At 39.9% G+C, this 22930-nt stretch overlaps 1 protein-coding gene across 2 annotated transcripts; it reads right to left on the minus strand.

Moving 5' to 3' along the window:
• Nucleotides 1–420: 420 nt before the first annotated feature.
• slc34a1b (solute carrier family 34 member 1b) lies at nt 421–21175 on the minus strand. 2 transcript variants are annotated; one of them, XM_042493741.1, is made up of 13 exons: nt 21154–21175; nt 19889–19959; nt 19107–19289; nt 18509–18655; nt 18089–18232; nt 16411–16522; nt 15689–15884; nt 14861–14956; nt 14636–14702; nt 14308–14475; nt 13976–14092; nt 8661–8785; nt 421–2204 (listed from the first exon to the last, which is right to left on the minus strand). In XM_042493741.1, the coding sequence occupies exons 2-13, from the start codon at nt 19944–19946 to the stop codon at nt 1980–1982; spliced, it is 1638 nt and encodes a 545-aa protein (XP_042349675.1). In that variant the 5' UTR covers nt 19947–19959; nt 21154–21175; the 3' UTR covers nt 421–1979. The 2 variants fall into 2 exon arrangements, with proteins under 2 accessions (XP_042349675.1, XP_042349674.1); XM_042493740.1 differs by lacking the exon at nt 421–2204 and adding an exon at nt 7413–8134.
• Nucleotides 21176–22930: the final 1755 nt, after the last annotated feature.

Raw genomic sequence — 22930 nt, forward strand, 5'->3', positions numbered from 1 at the left:
GCTTGTTTGCTTGTATGTTTTTCTGTTTTGTCATGTTATGTCTGTTTTGTTATGATCTGTTTACTCTCTGCATGATGACCAACATGTTGCAGAGTTTTAAAAAGTCAGATTCCTGGTAATTCCTTTCACACTCACTTCTGTTTTACTGCAGATTTCTGTTTTTTTTGTTTTGGTTTTTTTTTTACTTTGAAACACTTGCCTTTTTCGTCCCATATTATGCAAATAGAAAAATGTGTTTCATTGTGGTTGTCGACCAAATGTCGCTCCGTTGTTTTTGCTGCATTATAACATTATGTTTGAACAATGTTGGCATGTGTAAACACTGGTCATGGAGAGCCTGACAAAACAAATATTGGAATTAATGGAATGTATCAACACATTATGCAAGATTTATTGTCAACCCGCAGCTTGGATTATTTCCCAACATGGTCCAAATTGCAAATGGCCCAGAGGTTTTTCCCACTGCGTGTACACACTTATAGTTGTTATTGTGTTCTACATTGTGTGTACACGTAATTCTACATTTCACATATATATCAAAACATTTGAGAAATTGTAGGCATTAACATGATTCATAGTTTAAAATAATGGTCACAAATGGCTCTAAATAAAGATAATAACAGTGTTCAACTTCCTGTTTAAACAAGAATAAATTACACAGTTTGTGGATGCTAAGTAACTGAAGTGAAGTATGAATACATTTGCTGGTGTTCAGTTATATCAAACATGCTGAAAAAACAACCATCATCATATCATAACCAGCCTGCACGCAATAACAGCTGTAGCAGAGAGCATTAACTCACAAATTTCAAATCAACCACCCACTTTGCCCTGCAGGAAGAGAGCTTGTTTTGCCCCCAAAAACTTGGTCTTGGTAATCTCTCTCTCTCTCTCTCTCTCTCTCTCTCTCTCTCTCTCTCTCTCTCTGTTTCTCCTCTATTTCAGTTGCATTCAGCACAGATGTGTTTGTGCTGCTAAGGAGGTAATTATGAGTGCAGCACAGATAAAGAGCAATGCTAACATCTCTGGTTGATTTAGATCAGTTTTTATTCAAGCATTTGCATGCATTCTGACACCATCATCTTTTATTTATGAGAACTTATCAAGATATTAAGACTTTTCAAAATTCATGAATATTGTTGTGATATCCTCTTCTGTGTTAAAACCCTTCTTTATTGTCCTGAGCTAACACTCGTCTGTCTGCATGCAAATTGTGCGACCAAAAATGGAGCCATTTTTCATAATAATGCAGATATTGAGCATTTTGATTTAAAGGTCCAGTGTGTAGAAATAATTCTGATTTTACTTAAAAGTGCGTCAGGCACTGATGCCAACTTTTGTAGAAGCCAAACAGTGTAATTCAATGATTTCATTCACCGATGGGCTGCACAGCTGCCATCGCCAATTCAACATGCTGACTCTGTGGACAATAAGCAGATGAAGGTCAACGGATGCCAACGGTGCAGGACACCTAATATAGACAGAGAGCTGACCAGCAGCTTGGCCTTAATCGGGAGGTTAAGGCCAAGGTTTCAGGCTGTTGCAATCTGCAGTCCTCACCACTAGACATCCCTAGGTCCTCCTAAATCTTACATGCTGTTCCTTTAAATTGCAAAGTATCAGAGTCTGCTGTGTCCTGATTCCTTCAGACTTTCGGAAAGACTGGACTGAGTGTTTCTGTTAGACTCTTTCCCTTACTCTTACCCATCTACACACCTGCCCTGAATCAGCCTCATTAGTCTTTCTCTGCTCCTGAGTATTTCCAGCCAATCAGCTTTTTTCCTGTTCTTCAGCCTCTACACCTTGTGGTGCATGCCCACTATACGTGACTACATGCAACCAGAAATCTGCAACTATTCATTTTGTATTGGAAGCAACTGATTTGCTGTGCAAAGCATGCTGGGATACCTGCGATGTGGACCAAGCTGGCAGCGTGATGAGAGAGAGTGACAATTTCAAAAATTCAAATGGTGCTCACATTAACACAGCCACTTTGGCTGCAGCTCCAGTGACTTTCTGAACAGCTCTGTATTAATCCATGAAATACTTAAGTGAATTTTTCGCTGGTAGAGAAGTTGGGGCGGACTATGGATGGATACAAGCGACCAGTTGGGCAGGGCGGATGCGAATTGAGCAAAAATAAAATAAAGCTTAATCTTTTGAGCTCCTGTTGTCTGCCTGCTGTCTCCTGTATTTGGGTCCACCTGTTCATAACACAAAGTAAGATTTCAGTGATAATTAGTTCCTCGCGAGTGTATTTAATTCAAATTATGAACATTCTCTAACACTGAACATGATTCCCAGCTGTGGGAGCAGTAAGAGGTGACCTAGACTGCACAGAAGATGCTTAAGTCTTCACCTCTGTTACTGTTTAACAAGCTATTTTACCAGCTGTAGCACCTCACCCATAAAACTCCCTCTTAAAACACAAAGGGGCTTCAGATATGACATTTCACCGCCCTTTAATGCATTTTTGCTTCACTCTTCGATGGCCATCGTGGTCTGATGCTGTAGTAACATGTGCAAGCATGCAGATCTATCGACACAGCAATTCTCATTGAAACGTATCCTCATGACTCCATTGAGCATAGCCATATCTTTGTTATTGGAAATGCAAACACATGAAACAAAACATGCATTATACAAATATTATGTGTAATTAATAGTAACTGGATGTATGGCAAAGAAGTAAAAGTCAACTACATGTGGCCCCGTGAATAAGACTGAAATATGAGTGCAGCACTTTCTGCAGGTTTGCGTAAACACATTGTCCCAAAAGGCCTACACAGTGCTGACTTAACAACAGCCACCGGCCATGTGTTATGTTATGATGTCTGTTTTTCACATGAGGGGCTGAATAATAATGGATCATTTTCACTTCTGTTACTGTGGTTAATATTTTAAAAACCATGTAAAGGTCAATTTGTCAAATTTTTATAATAAAACAAAATACAGCTATTACTACTACTACTGCTTATATAATTACAACAAAAACAACAACAACAACAACAACAACAATAATAATAATAATAACATAAGAAGCAATAAGAATAAAAAGTCAATAAAATCCCAGCTTGTATTTGAACCTACATTCATTTTAATGAGTCGACCAAGTGATGAATCCAAGTCACATCTGGCTGAGTTTTGTAGAGATAATGAACGCCCACCTTTAGTTTGTAAAATACAGTCGTTGCAGCTTTTTGCAAGCACAGAATCTTTCTGTTTTCTCACTTATGTTTCTGAATATAATCAATTAATTTGCATTTAAAAGTATTTACTTTAGGGTTGCACAGGTCATAGCTACCAAGTTAAAACCTGATTAAGTAGTAAGTAGTAAGTAGTAAGTATATTGATAAACTTCTTTAGAAAAAAGGGGGATATAAAGCAAAAACTTAATTACTTTCTGTAACAAATGTAATTCTGCTTATATGTGGTGCAATTTGGTTCAACAAGCCTTCTGACTTAACCTGCTTTACACTGATATATTATCAGAGAGAATAGCCATTATTCTCAATCACTGGGTGATGTTAGACATACCGTGATCTTTTGACTAATTCTATTAAGGCTCTCTTCAAAATCTATTTGTAAATATTGTTGGTAACACAGTAACACAGTAAAAACTTTTTTGGCAAAAATCCAAAATACAATTTGTCTGGCTGTTTTCATTTTGCCACAAAACTCTTCTGTTGATTCAGCAGTAATGATGTCTCTGGATCATAATTTTGATTAAATGTATTGTAATCCCTTTGAGAAATACTCTCACAGCATCTACACAGAAAGAAATAGCTGTTGACAGATTATTGCTGTATCAGCACCTGGGTAGTGAAGCAAAATGCTTTGGAAGCAAAATGTGAGCGCTTTAGGGTTGAAAAGGTTCATGAAATTAGCTATTGAAAAATGGGGGGTGACTTTGGTCAGACACAAAGCAAGTTGTGCCTAAAGGCAAAAAGAAATTACTTTTTTGCCTCTGAAGGGATTTACTTCTCATACTGTAAAAATATAAAAGCTCACATACACATAGAACTTCATGCCACTGTGAGAGGGATGTACAGTAAATGAGTGTGAGTGAGCGTTTGTTGGGAACAGGTGGCAACCTCCTAGGCTGAAAAATAAAGCCAAAAACTGCAGTTCCTTGAATGGCCACATAAGGCTGGCTCCAAAAGCAAGTCGATCCCTATACACACGTAAAAATGTCAAACTTTACAGCCAAAATAAACATGTTTACAGCCTAGTAAACAAATAAACAACAAAAACAGTTTCGGCTTTTGTAGCTAATTTCCCTGTTCATTACATCTGTGCAAAATACCGTTGCTTTGCCATTAAATGTCTATGACTATGTCTATGTCTATGAATTTGACATACTTGGTGCCCTTCTGCATCAGTTTGTGACATTCAGGGGCTGCGTGTCAATTTGTTACATGCATTGTGCCTTTTGAAAATACATTTCCGTTGTCACAGGAAATGTACAGTTTCTGCTTTTTTGGAAAAAAAAAAAAAAAAGCAGACAAACATAGACATAAAAAAATCTTTTTTAGGTTAAACTCCTTTAAAAAACCATGTGACATCACGTGACATACGTCACTAACGTGGCATGCTACAAATACTAACCAATACGATGTTATTAAAAATTACTCTATTGACTTTTGGTGTCACACAGAAAAGAAACTGTGGGCTCCTGTCCTGTATGGATTTCCTCGCTCTTTATACCAAAGTAGCTGCCGGCGTTAAAAATTGCCACTGCAAAATGTGCCTCTGAAAATAGTTATATGACGCTGAGATCACTGACAGAGAAGCAGTATTTGATGAGTACACTCACTCCTCCTCAGCTCACATATGCTCACTTCTGGCTACAAAAATTCAATAAGGCGACGAAAAAAATGCCAAACTTTGGGTTTCAGAGCTGGAGCCCACAATCCAACGGGTGATGTCACAGTGGCTATTTCCATTATCTTTAAGTAGGCTGAGAAGCAGCGATAGCACCAGAGAGCCCTTGCAGCTCCTTGCTGTGAATCCCCAAATGTTAAGGCCTGGCAGGACCCTGACCCAGCTCTGCAGGACCCCTGCACTCATCAAAACTGCAGTTCCCCCTGCTCAGTCCCACACTGCAGATAATCAGCACTCAGATCAGCTCTTACTTAAAGATAAGATTAATTCTGTGCGACGTGTTTTTCGTGAGTATGTGCAGGAGTGAGTGTCATGGTAGCTTCTTGTTTCTGGCTCCCCTTCCATCTCAGACTGCTCTCGAATGCCTCCGGGGTTCACATTAGACTCAGTAGGGTGATGCAAACTCTGTCCAGACTGCCATGTCTGGTGGAGGAGATGGCTGCATCTCATTTAAAACCCTAAAACTTTAAAGAGCATGGCAGGATCAGAGGAGTATGATGAGATGAAGCTGCTTTTGTTGAAACAAAAAGTTGCTGGAGTGTACGTTTGCAGATTAGCAAGGTCCTTGAATGGGCAAAAGAAAGAAAAGGACGTATTTTCCACCTGAACCAGTACTTTCAAGTAAGACACAAGAATTAATGAAGTTTCTCTTTTTGTCAGTTCTGAGTACCAAGCTGCAATTTTACCAGCAGAGACAGACTAGTTATTTATTTAATGTGTACTCTCATCCTGTTTGCAAAGCGCTCTTCAAAGTATGTCATCTTAAAAGTGAAAGAGTCAGACTTTATTCTCTCATTAAATTAAAGACTCAGGGAGTCAAAATTTCTTAAACACACGATCAGTTGTTACAATGCAACAGCACATTCACACGCTCAACAACGCCTCCTGAGCATACATACTCTCTCACTTAAACAAGCATACACACCAAACACTACAGCGCACACACATGCTACAGCACATTCATACACTGCTTTGCAGATGACATCAAGAAGCCAACGTGATAAATCCTTTGTAGTGTCTGCGTGTATTAGGTCGCCTACCTACACTTACATAACAAGTAACTTCATTGTATTTTAACAAAGTGATCAAACATTTAGCTATCTGATAACAAGATTGTTTATATCATTAGACTTTGGGCTAACAACAGTGCTGGTTTCCTTTCCATATGACACGTTTTGTGTCATCCAGCAGAATTTTATACTATATATGGTACTTTCACATTTTCGTAACACAAAGAGTATAGAGGCTGATCAATAGAGAGAGAGCCACCCCTTTCTCTCTTTCAAACTCAGACCAGATTCAGTTCAAATGGTAAAATGAGGCAGTGCTGATCAAATATAAAACAAAATTATGTTACTGCGCTGCCTATTTCTCGCCTAAAAAGTCCACAGAAACATATTTTAGTTCACTGTTCGGCTGTAATATGAACATTTGGGAGTAGGAAGCAGGCACCATACTGTTTCCTGTATTGTAAAAAAGAGGGTGATAATAGGTTACTGAGATCAAAGGTAAAATTAAGCAGTGGTAAGTTACTGTTTTGATTATTTCTTGACTGAAATATTTTCAGAATCATGTTTAGCTGTAATTAGAGATCCATCGTTACCAGTCAGTTGCCATATTGTTTGCCATGGAAAAACAGTCATGTTTGCAAAACACCTTTTTATCCATTTCTCTGATCATGTAGCACCAATTTCAAAAGTATTTACGTCTTTCTACTGCATAGACAGCCAAGTTTGCTGGAGGCTGCTGGTAACTACTACTGTTGATGTTAGACTTTGCATTTTGAAGACAAAACATGACGACTATGACCATAACCTTTTATGTAACATGAAAGTGGTCAAATATCAGAATTTGAATAGTTCTATGTATGAGACCATAAAATGTTAATCCTCGATTTGACTTGCTGACAGTACGCAATATTCCACCCATGACACTAACTAAAAAAAAAAGAAGTTTTTTTCACGCCAAAGAAATGTTTTTCCTGCTAAAATCTTGATTTTTTTCCTTGCAAAAAAACCCAAATTTCTCGCAATTTTTTTTGTGCAAAAAAGTTGGTTTCTTTCCACTCTAATTCACACATGAAAAAAAAACTTTAGAAAATGGATTGCCAGAAAAAAAATGTTTTCACTGCCTCTCAGGGTTTCCATAGCTACATTTTTTGCAAACCGGTGAAATGGTATGAAACCAAGTCAGAATGCATGTATGCTTGCACATGTGTGCACAAACAAAATGGGGGTCCACTCATAAAAACATTGCTCGATAGCACCACTTGTGGTCAGCAGCTCCTCAGGGTACCTTTAATTCAGCTACAGAATCATGTTCTGTTTATGTAGTTTATCATTAAGTGAATTTAAAAGTTAATTCTTCATCTTGACAGCAGCTCACAAAAAAGCTTAAGGTATATTAAGTAGCTGTTCTGGAGCTTTTGATTTTGGTTTTTTGACAATATGATCTTCATCAGTAGATGGAGCTTGCTCAGTTGAGTGGAAATACATAAGGAAATGTCGCCCACCATAATTAGCCTGGCTTTGGGAGGCTATCTTCTATCAGTCAGTTCATTATCAAAAATGGGTTCATTTCCAAAGCATTACAAAATGGCTTCTCAATCCAATCCAACTCTTCCCAACATGTTGACATAATGCAGCTGTCAGTTTCACTACAGTGGAGTGCTGTTGCATCTCTCCAGTCCTTTTAATTTAAGCACCCTTACACCTGGTACGCTTTCAACCAGGCAGTCCACGACTGGGTTATCATAAGCCAGCTGTGCCTTACTCTGGGCAGATTCTTTCTGTGCGTTGACAGATGTTGTCTTTGTTGATATATGCTCCTTGTCTTCTTCTCCCTGCTGCTCTACGCATACAGAAATGCAGCACACAGTTGCCTTGGTGATGAGGCGGTCGAGCGGTTTGAGAGATCGCATCCACTGGGGCAGGAAGTCCCAGCTCTGGAGTTTAGTGGGCAGGTGGCGAGGACTACGGGTCTGCATCACATTTACCATGGTGATGAAGATGGTCACCCCCAGAAAAGGAGCCCCAACACCTGCCATCACCCGCCAGCCTGCCAACGAAAGGCCAAGCACCAGCGAGGGCAGGAGCAAGAAGCAAAGGAGAAGGTACAAAACTGCAAACCAGCGGTACTTGGCAGTGCGCTCACCCAGGACACGAGCCATCCTTATCGGCAGGCGTGAGAAGGGAAGAGGATACCACAGCAGAATGCCAAAGACGTTGAAGAAGAGGTGACACAGAGCGATCTTCATACAAGAGGAGAAACAGAGAGAAACTATGCAAGTGCTGAAGGATGCAGTTAACAGTCAGTGTGCTGTCAATTAGGCTGCATCCTCGGAGAGCCTACATGAACCATTTTGTCATCATGTAATATTCATTCCATAAACCACCAACACAAGACATTTTCACAGTTTGTCAAAGAAAAGACTAACAAACTGTTTTCCTTAAGGCATCCACTAAGTTGCCTCCAGCTTGCTTATGCATAAATCCATGTTCATAAATATACATACAAACATTATTATGATTTACCATCTGTAGTTAATTCTATGTTTTTGCTTGTATAGGGGAAAATTATATGTGCGGGCTCCTTTAACATTGTCTCCCTGTCTGTGTCCATCCTCCCCCCTGAGAGGCATATCAGTGACAAATATATTCATGAAAATACATTTTGCCTTCGAAGTGGGAGGCGGGTGGTTGTGGTGCCTTCATTTTTTTTCTAATTTTCCTGCAGGTTTCAAATGGGTGGTTGTATGCTGTGAAACACTGGCTTACTTGTATGGCAGCTGCTAGCTTGTTCCCAGGACTGGCCAGAGCTGCCAGGAGGGCTGTGGCAGTGGTGCCAATGTTGGACCCGAGGGTCAGAGGATAGGCCCGCTCCAGACTGATCACACCGATACCTGAGGGAGAAAACAAGGAGAGTAAATTAAGATGATCAGGAAATGCAACAGCTTCTTATAGTATCTACTACTTTCACAGAAACTAGTTGATACGCTTAACACAATTTTTAAATAAAAGCATATTTAAAGGTGTTTTTTGAACTGTTAACTAAATGGTATCACTGCATTGTGATGAAACACATCAATAATACTAACATCCTACGAAATTTATGAGAATCAGAATTTTATGGGGTGAAAATGGCTCAATACACCATCTTTAGTTTGAAATACACTGTGAACCCTGCAAGGCTAACACTGACATATCATCATGAAACATTTGAATATCTGTTTTTGTCATCAAACAGGAGAGTTAGAGTCCCACAGGCTTGACTTAACAGGTTGAGGAATTCATTTGTTCCTCAGTCTGTCAACCTATTAAATCGGAGTATTGATTCTAAATAGCCCAAGTGTACCTGAGTCAAACACTGAATGTAACAAGCAATGGGTAATATGTTGCAATGCATTCACTTTTCATCAAATTATTTGTAATGTTTTTTTCTATGATTTTGTTGTTTGGTTGAGTGTTGTTTGTGTTTATGTGAAATAGCTGACGTCCTCGGACACAAGACAAATTTCAGAGTTATTTCAAATGAATAAATTTAAGAATGTTTACACTCTCTAAGTCAGGCTGTTCTCCTACACTGTTCTTACATATATCTACGAAAAGTAAAGCACCACAATTCATATATGGCCCACATAGTCCTGAGCCAGTAATTTGTATATAACTGTCATAATGGGGAAGGCTGCCAGGAGACTGGTGTTTGTGTCCTGTGTAAAATTAAGTGAACATTGAGGGTTTTTTTTAAAGCATGTTATCACCATGTTTTTTATGCTAAACCTAACCTACACAACTTCACGTTATGGAGGAATCTTTATCTTAAGTGCATAACTTTACACTATTTGTAATGTGAGAATGCCATTCTAGGGGAAGTAATTCATTAGATAGTAAACAAACCCTTGTATGTGCATTTTCACAAGCTATCGTACCACTGTATTTCGATACGTTGTCTTATTAACTTCTTAGCAGTTGATAAAATCTGAATTCACTGTTTTTACAAAGATAACAAGCCATGTGAAACCACAGCAATAAAAATAAATGTATTGACAACATTGTTGAGCATCAAAAATGAACAAAAGCCAAATATTTAAAAAGCAACCGAGGAGGAAAGAGGCTGAAATATAACTTTGCCAGATAAGATGACTAATGACTGTCAAATGAGTGGCTGCTTGACAACAACTGACAACCAAAGTAGGGCAATGCTGCTATAGTACCCATCTATGTAGTTAAAACTACTGACATTGTAATCTCTCTTTTATTTTCTGGGTTATTTTCAATAGATACTATCACATGGTAGCAGCAGCTAAAGGGGATGTAAAGCTATAATCTTAAGTAAAATAAACAGAAATACTTAATTAAGTGTATCTGTGGATTGGAAATCATCCATACTTTTTGCCTTTTAGCTTTTTTTCCCAAGCCGCTAACTATTCCTGTATAAAATGAAACATGATTCCCATCTCACATTTATCAGTGAGTTGCAGGCTGATGACTCAGTCATCACTGATTTTACATGCTTCATTTAGCCAGTGGCATACAGTGCCGGTTATGCAAAATGTTCTCACAAACTTCACAAGGCTCAATCAGAAGAAATAAGCAGGTTTATGTCCTTATTTGGCCCCATCTAGCTGCCAAATGGGCTGTAAGCTAACAAGGAAATCTGTGGTATTCTATGAGGCAACACTAAATTAAAGCCATTATTTACATGACAGGAGCAATCAGGTACACCTTTGTTCAATGTACAGTTAATTTATTACTGTTGCAGTGAATGTCTGTTTAGAGGTCATGGAGTGGAGTTTCAATTAATAATTAATAACTTGGAGGGGGCTGTGTGTGTGTGTGTGTTGTGTGTGTGTGTGTGTGTGTGGGGGGGGGGGGGGGGGGGGCAGCGGGGGGGGGGGGTCAAGATAAATATCTCAATCAAAGGTAACAAAAATGCAATTCTTAGTTTCAGGTGATTATATACTGATGAAAACATAGTTATGGATATTATATTCCATTTCTGTCAACATGTTCTCACCTCCCAACTTTTCATATACAGGCACCTGGTCAGTTGCTCTACATATCAAATTATGACACTCCAGGTACACCTCCAGCATTAGTTTTGGACACCCAGAGACAGGGGACATGACTTTTGAAAATAAACTTCAGTTTTCACAGAAAATACACAGTTTATGCTTGTCAAATGCATAGTCTCTTTTCAAAATAAACTTAGAACATTGGTTAAAAAAAACATGGTTTGGCCAGTGTAGGTTTGGTTTAAAAACTCAGAATTAGGGTTTGGGTTAGTAACATAATGTAGCATAACGTGAAATACTTCACCAGTGTAGTATGATACATGCACTAGCACACATTGTGTTATTAAAATAACTGGAATGACTTTCAGTTGCACACAGCACAAAAACAGCAAGCTCCCAGGTGATCCTGACTTTGTTTGACCCTGTTAGAGTCCAGTTTAATAAGACATTACAAGAGACTCCCTGAAGCCCTGCACCAAATGTAACTGTGGGGTCTGAATAAGAAACTTCATATAAGTTCAACCTTTAGACTGGGCAGATGCTGGGGTTGCCCCTGGACTATGAACAGCAAGATCACCTCAAAGGAGAAACAAACTGAGCAGCAGAGTCAAGTTGGACAGCGAAAAACAGGTGAGGCGCTCAGGTGGGCTGCGAGTACCTGAACAATAAACCAAAGTAATTGGCCTCTCAGAAAAGTGAAGTTATGAATATGAACAATTTCACTGTTTTGCTGCACTGTGGATTATGTTTGAATTTGTTTTGTTTCTTTATGCAATCCCATTATCGACATTTCCATATCCTTTGATCCCACACAGTAAACACATATGCATAATGTGTCACACTGGCATTAGTCACACAAGCCTTGTTTTCCTGAATACTACTACTGAATTACAAAGGCAAGTTGCAACGAAAGACTGTATTATAAATGAGAAGAATATGATGTGAGATCAGTTTTGGTTTTATTCTATGCACTGACATCAGCTGCTATGATTAACTGTCCAATTTGCCTGAAGTATTTCTATAGAGAGAACAAAGTGATGGACAGCTGCCAGGGATCAAAAAGTTGTTTAACTTTGCTCACATATCTTTTAAACTGTAATAACCACACGATGCTGCCTCGGGTTTCACATTCACACAGAGGTCATGACAGTGTACAAGGTTAAATTGATGTTATTCAGCATTTATATGGCCGGGGGAGTTTTAAAGTGGTTTGACCTGCTATGGTCAGCGAGGTGGGTGGTGGTCAAGAGCAAGTAAGACACTACAGATCCAAGAGAGTAAAACAAAGCCATGCAGCAAATTCATTATTTGTGCTGTGTTCATCTTATATTTTACTAGCAGCCACTTAAAGATACACTGACAGATTGCTCACCTTTATGAAAACTAACATTTTGGCATATTTGCTGAAACTGTCATCCACACAGAGGTACAGGAAATAGTTTTGAGGAAAAGTCATTTTTCTTTCCTGCTCCTTGTGCTTCAAAAGGCATTTGTCAGAATCTACCATGGCTCACAGAAAAACAACCTATCAGGGCCTATTTCCCACCTCAAATGTTTTCAAAAATGTATTTAATTGTACTGCAGAGCTGTAAAACAAGGATCTGTAAAGAAAACTGGATATGGCATTGGAGTTGAAGCCCTGTTCATTCCTATGAAAGTTGCTCAGTGGCGCCTAAAGCTGAAACAGTTAAACTGGTGTGTGTAAAACAGTGTGGCATGGCTGATTCCGGTTTAGCACCTTGTTTACTTGAATAGGGATATATAAAGACGTAATCTTGTGGCTCTTTAAGACATTCTATAGGTTTTCGGACTGAATGGATCAATTCTCATAGTGAAACAAGTCATATTGCGGGGTTGTGACATTAAAAATCCATCCAGTTATCTACAGATGTATCTTTCAACATGCAAGTCTGTGGGAAAAAGTCTTTTTAGGCCACATGGCATCATGAGATGGACTCAGAAGTCGTAATTTCACTGTTTTTCCACTACAAAGACTGGCTTCAAAGACTGTGAGCCAGCTACAAAATGAAAAGTCTGCTCTGGCCTGTAGGCTCTGCTTACTTTTTGGCTTGACTGTTTCCATCATGCCAGTCGGGTCACAAAAAACTTCTTATTTTACAGCTAAACATTTCACCAAAATATGTGTCTTAAAACATTTGCAGAGAGAAATAGACAATGTGGGAACATAATCTTGGTTCATATTTGATCAGTTCCTGCCTAGTTTGACAGTTTGACTGCAGTTCACGAGCAGTAACTGACATGACAGCTGAGTTAGAGAGTCCAGGTCTCTGACTGGTTGTTTTTGTTTGCATTTGGCAGGGCCATTTGAAACACTATGAGGTAGCAGAGGGACATGTTTTTTTTCACAGATAATCTATGTAGCACTGTGTGGACATATTGACAGTTTTAGGAAATTTAACACTATGTTATTTTCACAAAAGTTATCAGCTACACCTTTAAAGTACTCTATGTCACCAAGAAGTTATGACGTTTTAATTCTAACCCTAACTGACAAGACAGTGCAAACACCTCTACCAAACAAAGAACAAATAGCTTTTATTTGATATTTCCCAGCAGCTATGAATACTGTGGCTTTACAACTAAACTTTAAAAGGTATTTTAAAGTTTATCCTCAGTTGTGGAGTTTCGCAGAAAAAAGGCACAGGATGTGCTGAAAATATACTAAAATTGATTAGAACTGATACTAAATGTATCTATTTATTCATCTGCCTCGAAGCAACATCTGTCATTTTAGTTATGACAGATGTTGGTATTACATAACATTTTGGTGAAAGCATGTGCTGGTGGATGTCAGCATTCTTTATATAACTTTAATACAGGGAAATAAAAAATGTTTCGGGTTTTAAAGAAATTAACAAAATGAATGTGTGGCATATGTATTTTGTGCACATATATGTTCATGCTTTAATTTATTTGATTCAGTTTGGGTGCTAATGACTTTAATTAGCTACACATTTTTAATGTTAACATTTTATCCTGTAAATGTTTGAGGTTAATTGTTGCAGAACATAATGTATAATCTTCCTCATAGTTGGAGCAAAAGTATATTTCACCCACCTATCAGAGGAGTCATGGCTGAAGTAAAGACAGAGCTGCTCTGGACCACAAATGTTACCCCTGCACCCACAAGCATGGCCATGTATCCTGCCAGCCACCCACACGGATATGGCAGGTCTGTGGAGATAAAGCCAGGAGAGATTGAAATTACCCACATCAATGCACAATAAACACATCAATACTTGTATCTTCTTCACAGCCTTTCGATGTAATTTGCATCCACAGCAGCTCATAAAGGTTTTCTTGGCTGTTTACTCATTTGCAGAGTGCATCTGCATATTTAGCCACTACATGTGGATACACAGTGTAAAACTCTAGCAGCTCAAAAGCACCTGTGTTGATGACTTTGTGGATGACCTTTGCGACTTGGCCTTTAAGAAGAGAGTTGAGCAGCTTGACCAGAAGCATCAGACAGGTACAGAGGACAGCCAAAGAGCCTGCCAGAAGAATTAGGCCCACTGTGAGGTCAGACAGCCCGGTAGACACAAACAAATGATTACCTGCACAAAGACAGGACCAACAATCATCAGGAAATTATTATTAATAATTATTATATTATACACAGTTTCATTACATTTTTTTAAAGAAAGACAAAAGTTAATAAAAATACGCTATTTACAACAGAAGGGGCTGTACAGATACTTCTGAGTTTGAACTCACACTTCAGTGACGAATGGGACAAGTCATGACTGGGCCCACAGTTTGCAGTGCTCACGTTGCCAGTTTGCTGTAGACAAGAAGAAAGAAAGACGGAAGCATTTGTGATGAAAACACAAATAAGCAACACAGTTTTCACTGGCAGCAGTGTCAGCCTCTATTTGGCACCAAAGTGTGACAAAATGTGTCTGCGTGTGCAGGAGACAGCAGTGGAGACGAGGCCATTACCATAACAAGGTCAGTCTGGCACCATTCTTTCACCAGGCTCCTGTTCCGCATGTCCTCATTTCCCAAGGCGATCCCCGTGATTACACACTTGTCGAGCTGAGGGTGAGAGGAGAAATATCTTTCATCTTTAAAGTTCAGTGAGTCAAAGGAGAGCAGGGTTAAAGTACTAAACCTTTAGTCCTTCAACTAAAGAGTCTGTACAATTCCCACCAATGCTGTGCAAGACATTTATGCTGAGTTCACATTACAAGCCAAGCTCAATCCCAACTTGTCTTGCAGGTTTTAAATGTCTTCCTGCTCCAACACAGCTGATTCAAATGATCAGCTTGTGATGAAGCTGCTTAATGACAGACTGATCATTTAAGCTGTGTTGCAACAGGGAGAGATCTAAAACATGAAGGACAAGTGGTACTTGAGGAGAGATTTGGGAAACGCTGACTTGAACTTTCTAACGTTAGCATCTATTCCAGCCTCTTTAAAGTGGGGGGAAATCTACACAGTAGATGTGCTAATTGTGCACAGGGGGTTCTGTAACCCTCAGACTAATGTAACATTAACTATGTGCTCATTGGCCAAAGCCATTCAGTAACTAGTAACCCCACTTATTAGCTAGACTTGCTAAAAATTGCACCATATGTTTGAGCACATTGTTATGTCCATGAGGTCTACTTATATGTATGCTTTTGAGACTTTGATTTTTAGAAAGAAAAATAAAAAACACAGTCCACTTGCAGAGTATCAGTCTCTAGACAGAAGTCTGAAGATTAACAGAACAGATTAACAGGCAAATTATCATTTAAAAAAACAGTGATTGGCTGATCATTTTACCTGTATGATGAGCTTGGTGACTGGCTCTGTCATGACTTTGAGCATCTCAGGTGCCTCCTCCCCGGGTTGAAGCTTGAGGCTGGTGACCAGCAGGTGTGACAGACGGGCCATGACGCCACTCACCACCTCCAGCGGCAGCAGAACCAGCACCGACAGCCAGTTGAAGCAGTCGTGGATTGTCGCCCCAGCAAAGGCACTGCAGTGGGTCACAATCATTTTCTGTGTTGCCTGAGGTCAGCCATCAGCATGATCAACTACTCCGAATGATTGCTTGTTAATCTGCTTTTCATGGCTCAACTTGGTTTTTTATGTGTGTGATGTAATGAGCATTTTAGTTTTGACTCAGTGTGTGAGTATATTATGAAAGTTTAATAAATCATGTTTATTTTACCCAGCCCAGATTAAGCAACATGCCATCTGTTCAGTGCCTTATATTTTCATGCCAAAGGGTTACTGGTGTGGGATCAATGTGGATTGGTGCCATTATTGTCGCTGTTGTAGAAATCACACTCAAATGAAGGCTGAAGCAAAGAGGCAGCGAGCAGCTGCTAATGCTTTCTCTTCACCCTCCTCTGCTTTCTCTCCTGCACTTTCAACACTTTTATCCTTCTTCCCTCTATCTAGACCACTTATCCTCTTCACTTTTCCATTTCAATTTCTTCTTCCCTACTCTCCAGCTTCCCCTCCACTCATCCTCTGCCTCACCACCGTTCTTCACTCACCGTTGAAACTCGGTCCTCTCTGAGGCTTGCATCATTGCCACTATGGTGTTCGTGACTGAAGTCCCAATATTGGACCCCATGATGATCGGAACAGCTGACCTCACTTCTAGCACTGTGAAGTGAGACCACACACACATTTTACTTAAAGTCAGGATTCTTTAAACTATATGCATGTATAGTTAAACAAAAAACATTGTAAACATCCGCCTGCATTGTGAATGGTATTGCATCACACGCATAATAATAAGACGTGACCTTCGGCATTTCAGAATGGAACATGACTCTTAATGGGGATGAAAGGTGACTGTAATTTGCTGGTGAGTGGAGGCAGCTTAGCCTTCACACTCTGCAGGGATGTTCATTGTTGAGGATGCCTTTAATGATAATGACCTACAGGACACATTTACTCATGCACACGTCCATGCCTTTGCATCTCTTTTTTTCTTTGATAATTATCTATAATCTTCCTCCTAGGTCTTTTACGGAAAGGATTTAAAAGCAGGGAGGCAGCTCTTGCATACTGATATCATTCACTTTAACCACGCAGACAAAAGAGGGGAGACCTCGGAGCCTGTGCTCGTTAGAAAGAGACAGGTCATAACCTCACTGTGTAATGGTCTTATGAGACATGATGAATTGGAATGACCGAGATGGTGGGAGATTACAGGGTGTGAAATTGTTTGATTTCATTATTTCTCTGACCCCCACCCAACCTGCCTCTGTGTAGGTAAAGCCTTATATAGCTTATTACGTGCTGCAGACTGTCATTGTTGTCAAAAAACGATTACAATCACATCAGTGAGCCACGAGCCACACTAGCTTCATTAGGATAAAGATGGACACTTTAAAAACTACCATGCCCAGCTGTTTAAAAAAACTATTTTGCCTTAATAAAAATGAAAATTTGGATTTGGGATCCAAGATTTTGTTGTCAGGGTTGTGAAAAATAGACAGGAAGTTGCAAATTATTGAGAAATTGACTAACACTTTTTTGGGGGGTTAGCCTTTTTTGTGGGATTTGTTAACAATAACATAAATATAGATTAACACATGACATGTACTTTAGGTGATTTAACAAGGAAAATGTACATTTTAAGATTACACTTAACTGCTGGAGAATACTAATGTAGACTGCATGTTTATTTACAGAGTTTAATCTTCCTCTGTTCTTATATACATTCATCTGCCTACATTTAAGCATTTAACCAAAGCCATTTTCCCTAATTTGGTCCTTAATGCTAAGCGGCAAATCAAGTAGCATAATTTACTGTATCCTCCATATTCACAGCACAGCATGAGATGGTGCAGGAAGCCAGAAAACTGAGATTATAACCATGAACCGGAAATTAATTAAATGTATTTGTTATTGCCAAACATGCACCATGGGAATTTTTGTATTTATTGCCATATTACTGTTTTTCTACTTATTATATGTTTTCATGCAAAATAATAGCCTGGAGATACATAAGCATACTGCATATACAGCATGTGCGCACACACACATATACACACAAACGCACACACACGACAACAACATATAGGCCTTTCTCAGAAAAAATGAGGCCAGTTTGGACATGTTTCCCTTTCAGAGTCTTATTTAAATCCTAAAATAACTTGTGCTAAAGTAGGCTACATGATGCTTGCAGATTTACACACACACTTTTATTCGCCTACTCACGTCCGGAGGCGACCAGACTGACGACAATGGAGGAGGAGGTGGATGAGCTCTGGACCAGCACAGTAACCAAGATCCCCACCACCAGCCCTGCCACAGGGTTGGACAGCACCGCATTGTCTTGGAAAATGTCCCCTGCCACTTTACCTGGTTAAATATGCCACCGACATGCACACAGACACACACACGCACAAATGCTGGTCTCAGACATGACAGTTGCCAAAAGCAATGTTAAACGAGATTTAAACTCCTTGTTTCCCCAAATACAAAAAGGTCACCACATGAAGCTTTGCACTAAATTACAGAGCAGGGCCCTGGTAGGACAGTGTGAACTGTTCTGCAGTGACTCACTTATTTGTCAAACATCAACTGGCTGAGTCACTATCAACCCGCTGAGGGGGCAGCGAGGGTAATAGTACTTACCCCCTGCTAACTGGAAGGCAGAGCTCAGAGTGTCCAAGGAGCATACAAAGAGGAAGAGGAGGGCGAGGAGGAGAGGGATCTTGAATAGATTGATAAAGAGCTGCTTGATCTTGCTCAGTCTCACTGCTGTGGTCTGTGGAGAGCTGTCTGTTCAAAACAAGAACCAGGGAGATGCTTTAGCTTCACAAAGTGTCCAGAGGAATGCACAGTTATCAAGAAAATCCATCACAGAAAACACAAGGATGTTTCTGGCCACTAATTCGTCCTATATTTCTCATTCTTCTTCTTATATTTCTTCATTCATGTGTTGCTGATGAAAGAGATAGCCATAGTCAGCATTCTCACATATAGAGAGCAAAGCCATCTGACATACTACATTACCCAAATGCAGCCAAATACTGCTGAGTGACTGCAGGACTTTGCCTTTGTTGCCTAGACAGCATGATCCCACGAGCCTTGCGTGTCTTTCGAGCATGCCCTCATCTAATGAGCATGTGGTGCGGCTTCTCCTGTTGTTATTTGCCTTTTCAGAGAAATCAGACCTGCTGCCAACCTAGGAAACGAATGCGTGATTCTCCTCTACATGACCCTCTTGTACCTTTCTCTTTAGATAGTCTGTCTGCCTCCCCAAGTGAAGGTTTGCTGGAGCGTTGATTGGTATGTTGGTTGAGGCCCTCAAAGCTGTCACTGAGGTCAAGAGTGGAGCCGATGCCGGACTCCCTGTCCTCCTCCTGCAGGAGTTTGGGCTGTGAGGAGAGCTGAGTGCCATGCATCTTCACCCCTGATAACAGATAACAAGAGTATACACTCAGGTGAGAGATCTGCTTTCAAGAATTTCAGAGACAAAAAAGACAGAGTGATTGGGGTTGAAATTCCCAAGCAGTGGTGAAAAATGTATTCAGATCCTTTACTTAAGTACATGCACTAATACTGCACTGTGAGAATACTCTGTTACAAATAAAAGATACTTAGTTAAAGTAAGTAAGTATAATCAGGAAAATGTACTTCAAATATTAAAAGTAAAAAAAAAAAAAACCCTCAAAAATATAAAAATAGAAAAAAAACCCCTAATCAATCAACTGATTGATATATCAAATAATTGTTGCGGCTGTACTTGTATTAACTGTTTGGTAATTCAATTTATAACAAAACATCATATTTTAGAAACTTTTCTTGTGTTTTTTAATGCAAAAATCTTAATTTGTAAAGTAACTAAATCTGTCAGTTAAATGTAGTGAAGTTAAAAGTACAGTATTTCCCTCTGAAATGTAGTGGAGTTTAAGTATAAAGTATCATGAAAAGAAATTACTTAAGTAAAGTGCAAGTACCTCAGATTGATACTTAAGTACAATGCTTGAATAATGTACTTCGTTACATTACCATTGTTGAGTTGTGTTCCCCGTCCAGAGGACACTATGGTTAAGGATCGAGAGGACATAGTGCTCTGGATGCTGTGTGGAGATAGGGAGGTAATTAAAATCACAGGATGACACTGTTGCAGAAGGAACACATGTAAGATTGTGTTTATCAGGCACCTGCAGCAGGAAAAAGAAGCCAAAGGAGACCAATATGTCTGCATACAAGGCGAGCCAAACTCTCACCACGCCACTGAGATCAACAGACAAGCAATTAGAAAGGAACAAAGGCAGCCCATGTTGTTTGTAATTGGCAGCTGTCCTTGATTTGAGGTCAAATTGCACACTTAAACAACATACACTAAAGAGGCATCGTCTCGCCTCTCAAACAAATGAATGCCTTGTCAGAATCAATAAGGAAACATCAGCCCCAATGTAACTTGTCTTGTCCCCCATTTCCTGCAGCTGCAAGTCAGCTCTTAAAGGGTCTCTCCACCATCCATAGAGCAGCAACTCCCTTCAAAGAATTTCACGCTCTCGGTTTAAAGAGAGCCGTTTTTCCCCTTTTCATGTCAGCCACTTTGCCATATTTTGGGGACTCCAGTGGAGGGGGGAGTGCTAATGTGTCTCTGTTAAGCAAAGAGGATGGAAGTGAGTTCAGTAATTACAGCAGTTGAAATTATAGTGATTACAGTCGCCGCATCGTTCCCATTCTGTGTGGCATCCTCCTGCAGGTTCTGATGTGTATGAGAAGCCCCTGTAAGCATATGTACGTCTGTCTGTACTTGGGAGAGTGTGAGACAAGTTCCATAGATTGCATCTGAATATACTCTGAATGCACGTGTGTGTGTGTGTGTGTGTGTGTGTGTGTGTGTGTGCTGCTGAATGTTATCCTCTAATCTACCTGCCCCACGCTCAGCTGTTAGTCAGTCTGCCAGTCTCACTGTTTGCGCTATTTGTGTTTGCCTTAAAGTCACTGTGACTCACATACATGTATCTCCATGCTGTTTAAGCTTCATCCAAAATCTTTCTACTTGAGTTTGACTTGAAGTGGAAAAATAAAAGGATTAATGAAACATTTAGTAACAGTTGTCAGTGAGTGATGGCTGACTTGCCAACATTATAAAGGATGTATGAACTGTAAGTCCCACAGCTTTAGATCAAAGGCCAGGCTTCCATTTAAAATAAATCATTCATTTCAAATAATAACAGAAAGCTTCGATATTGACTGATTCTATTTTTTTCGTTTCATAAATATTTGATATTTACATGTGTAGTAAGGTGTCTTACCTTGCTTGAAACAGTCTCAGGTGTTATGCATGCGGCCCTGGGAGGAGAAGCATCGAAGCAACGTGTAAATCATCTTTAAATAAGCTACCAGGTATCACCTTGCCTCCTGTCGATTAACCTGCTTCATCAGAGATCTCATTGTTAATCAATAACTAAAAGTCATAACTTAATGATGCATATCTTGGGAAAGCACATTATGCAGTAGGTGATGAATGATGTTTGTTCAACCAGCTGTTTTTCACCTGATTTGGGGCCAGATAAAGGATCCAAGATGAAGATGACTGTTTGATGGGATTAATGATCCTTGAGGTTCTTAATGTGCAAGAGCAGGAAAAATCTGACACCTAGTGGTAAATTTTGGAAGAATCATTCCTGCACTGGTTTATCAAATTCACTCTCATGCAGCTGTTTTCATCACATACTTGCAGTTTGGCACAGATTAAAGCCAGTATTCAGAGTATTAAACGATCATTTCTTGCATGAGGTAAGTCAGTGGAAGTATTTCAAACATGTGCAGTGTAATCTGTTTGACTTTGCAGAATGTTCAGGTGCTTAGGTACTTTGCCAGCACTCAAGATCAAGCATGTTGTGTTTGGAAATGAACTATCAGGGAGATTTTCAGAAATCTTCTCAACACACACGTACGCACGTTTACTTACACACCCAGCTAGCCCCCAAGGCAATGTCCTCCTCGCCATGGGAGAACATCGTGATGGCCTGAGTAACAGGGTAATTGTTAACAATTAGTCAAGCCACAGTTTTGTTATATCAGCAGTGCTCTCATCCAAATCTGCCAAACCTGCTGACCCCAGACTTGCATCCATGAACTCAGAGGAGCAGAACTTAATAACCCACTAGAGTTTTTTTGCTGTCCAAACTATTATGAGAGCTGAGAGCCAGAGAGATAACAGCTCTGTTGTTGTGCAGGCAGTTGGACTGGCTGCGGTTGTCTGTGGTGGTGAGGGGATAAATCCTTTAGATTTGATGCGTCAAAGAGACACAGATATACACGCACATATGGACACACACAAGTAATCACTTATACACACATGGCTAAATCTCTGGCGTAGTTCCAGAGCTTTTTAGTAAACCCCTTTCCCCCCATGATGCTGGTAATCCCCTCTCCAGATGTGCATGTCACAGGTGGTTGCTGCTCAAGCCTGGGGATAAAGCAAACAGAGGCCACCGGGTCGCCATACACGATCCTGCCATTCAAAACACCTGCCAATCAAAGAGCAGTGGGTACATGCTGTTAGTCCTCCTCTGGTTCTCAGTAGGCTGCATTGTCCTAATCCTATACTGAGACATACCATATGATGCTCTTTCAGTAAGCTCTCAGTCTGTTATTTGATTCAAGGGTATCATAGGACCGTGTCAGTTAAATATCTCTGGACATATGGCAGATGAGACATGGTCATCCACATGCCTCACATGTCTAAAATTAAAGAAATGTTTTGCTTTGAACCTTTTTATTATCATCAATGTAGTGGCAAGACACTTTAACTGTAGCAACAATTCTGCCCAGGTGGCCAAAATGATTTGGACCGGCATCAGCCCAGACTCAGCACGCAGGATTGAATAACTTTGGCCAATTCGAGTTGCCCGACTCAGCTGAGAGTCCAGAATCAGGTCAGATAAACTGGCCTGGTTATGCCGCTGACACTGCCATCATTCTGCCATTACCAAGAATGACCTGGCCCAACATTGGCCCAAACTCGGCATGCCAGAAGAAATAAGTCTGATTACCTGAGTCGGCGAAGACTCGGGATGGATGACA

The sequence above is a fragment of the Plectropomus leopardus genome, chromosome 9, assembly GCF_008729295.1.
Source record: "Plectropomus leopardus isolate mb chromosome 9, YSFRI_Pleo_2.0, whole genome shotgun sequence".
NCBI lineage: Eukaryota > Metazoa > Chordata > Actinopteri > Perciformes > Serranidae > Plectropomus > Plectropomus leopardus.

Coding starts and splice junctions, on each gene's coding strand:
- slc34a1b (XM_042493740.1), bottom strand. CDS start 19,946: ATGTCCTCTCGATCCTTAACCATAGTGTCCTCTGGACGGGGAACACAA. Junction 14,703..14,860: donor GCCAGACTGACCTTGTTATG/GTAATGGCCTCG, acceptor TCTTGTCTACAG/CAAACTGGCAACGTGAGCAC. Junction 8,786..13,975: donor AGCCATGACTCCTCTGATAG/GTGGGTGAAATA, acceptor TTTCTCCCTCAG/GTATCGGTGTGATCAGTCTG.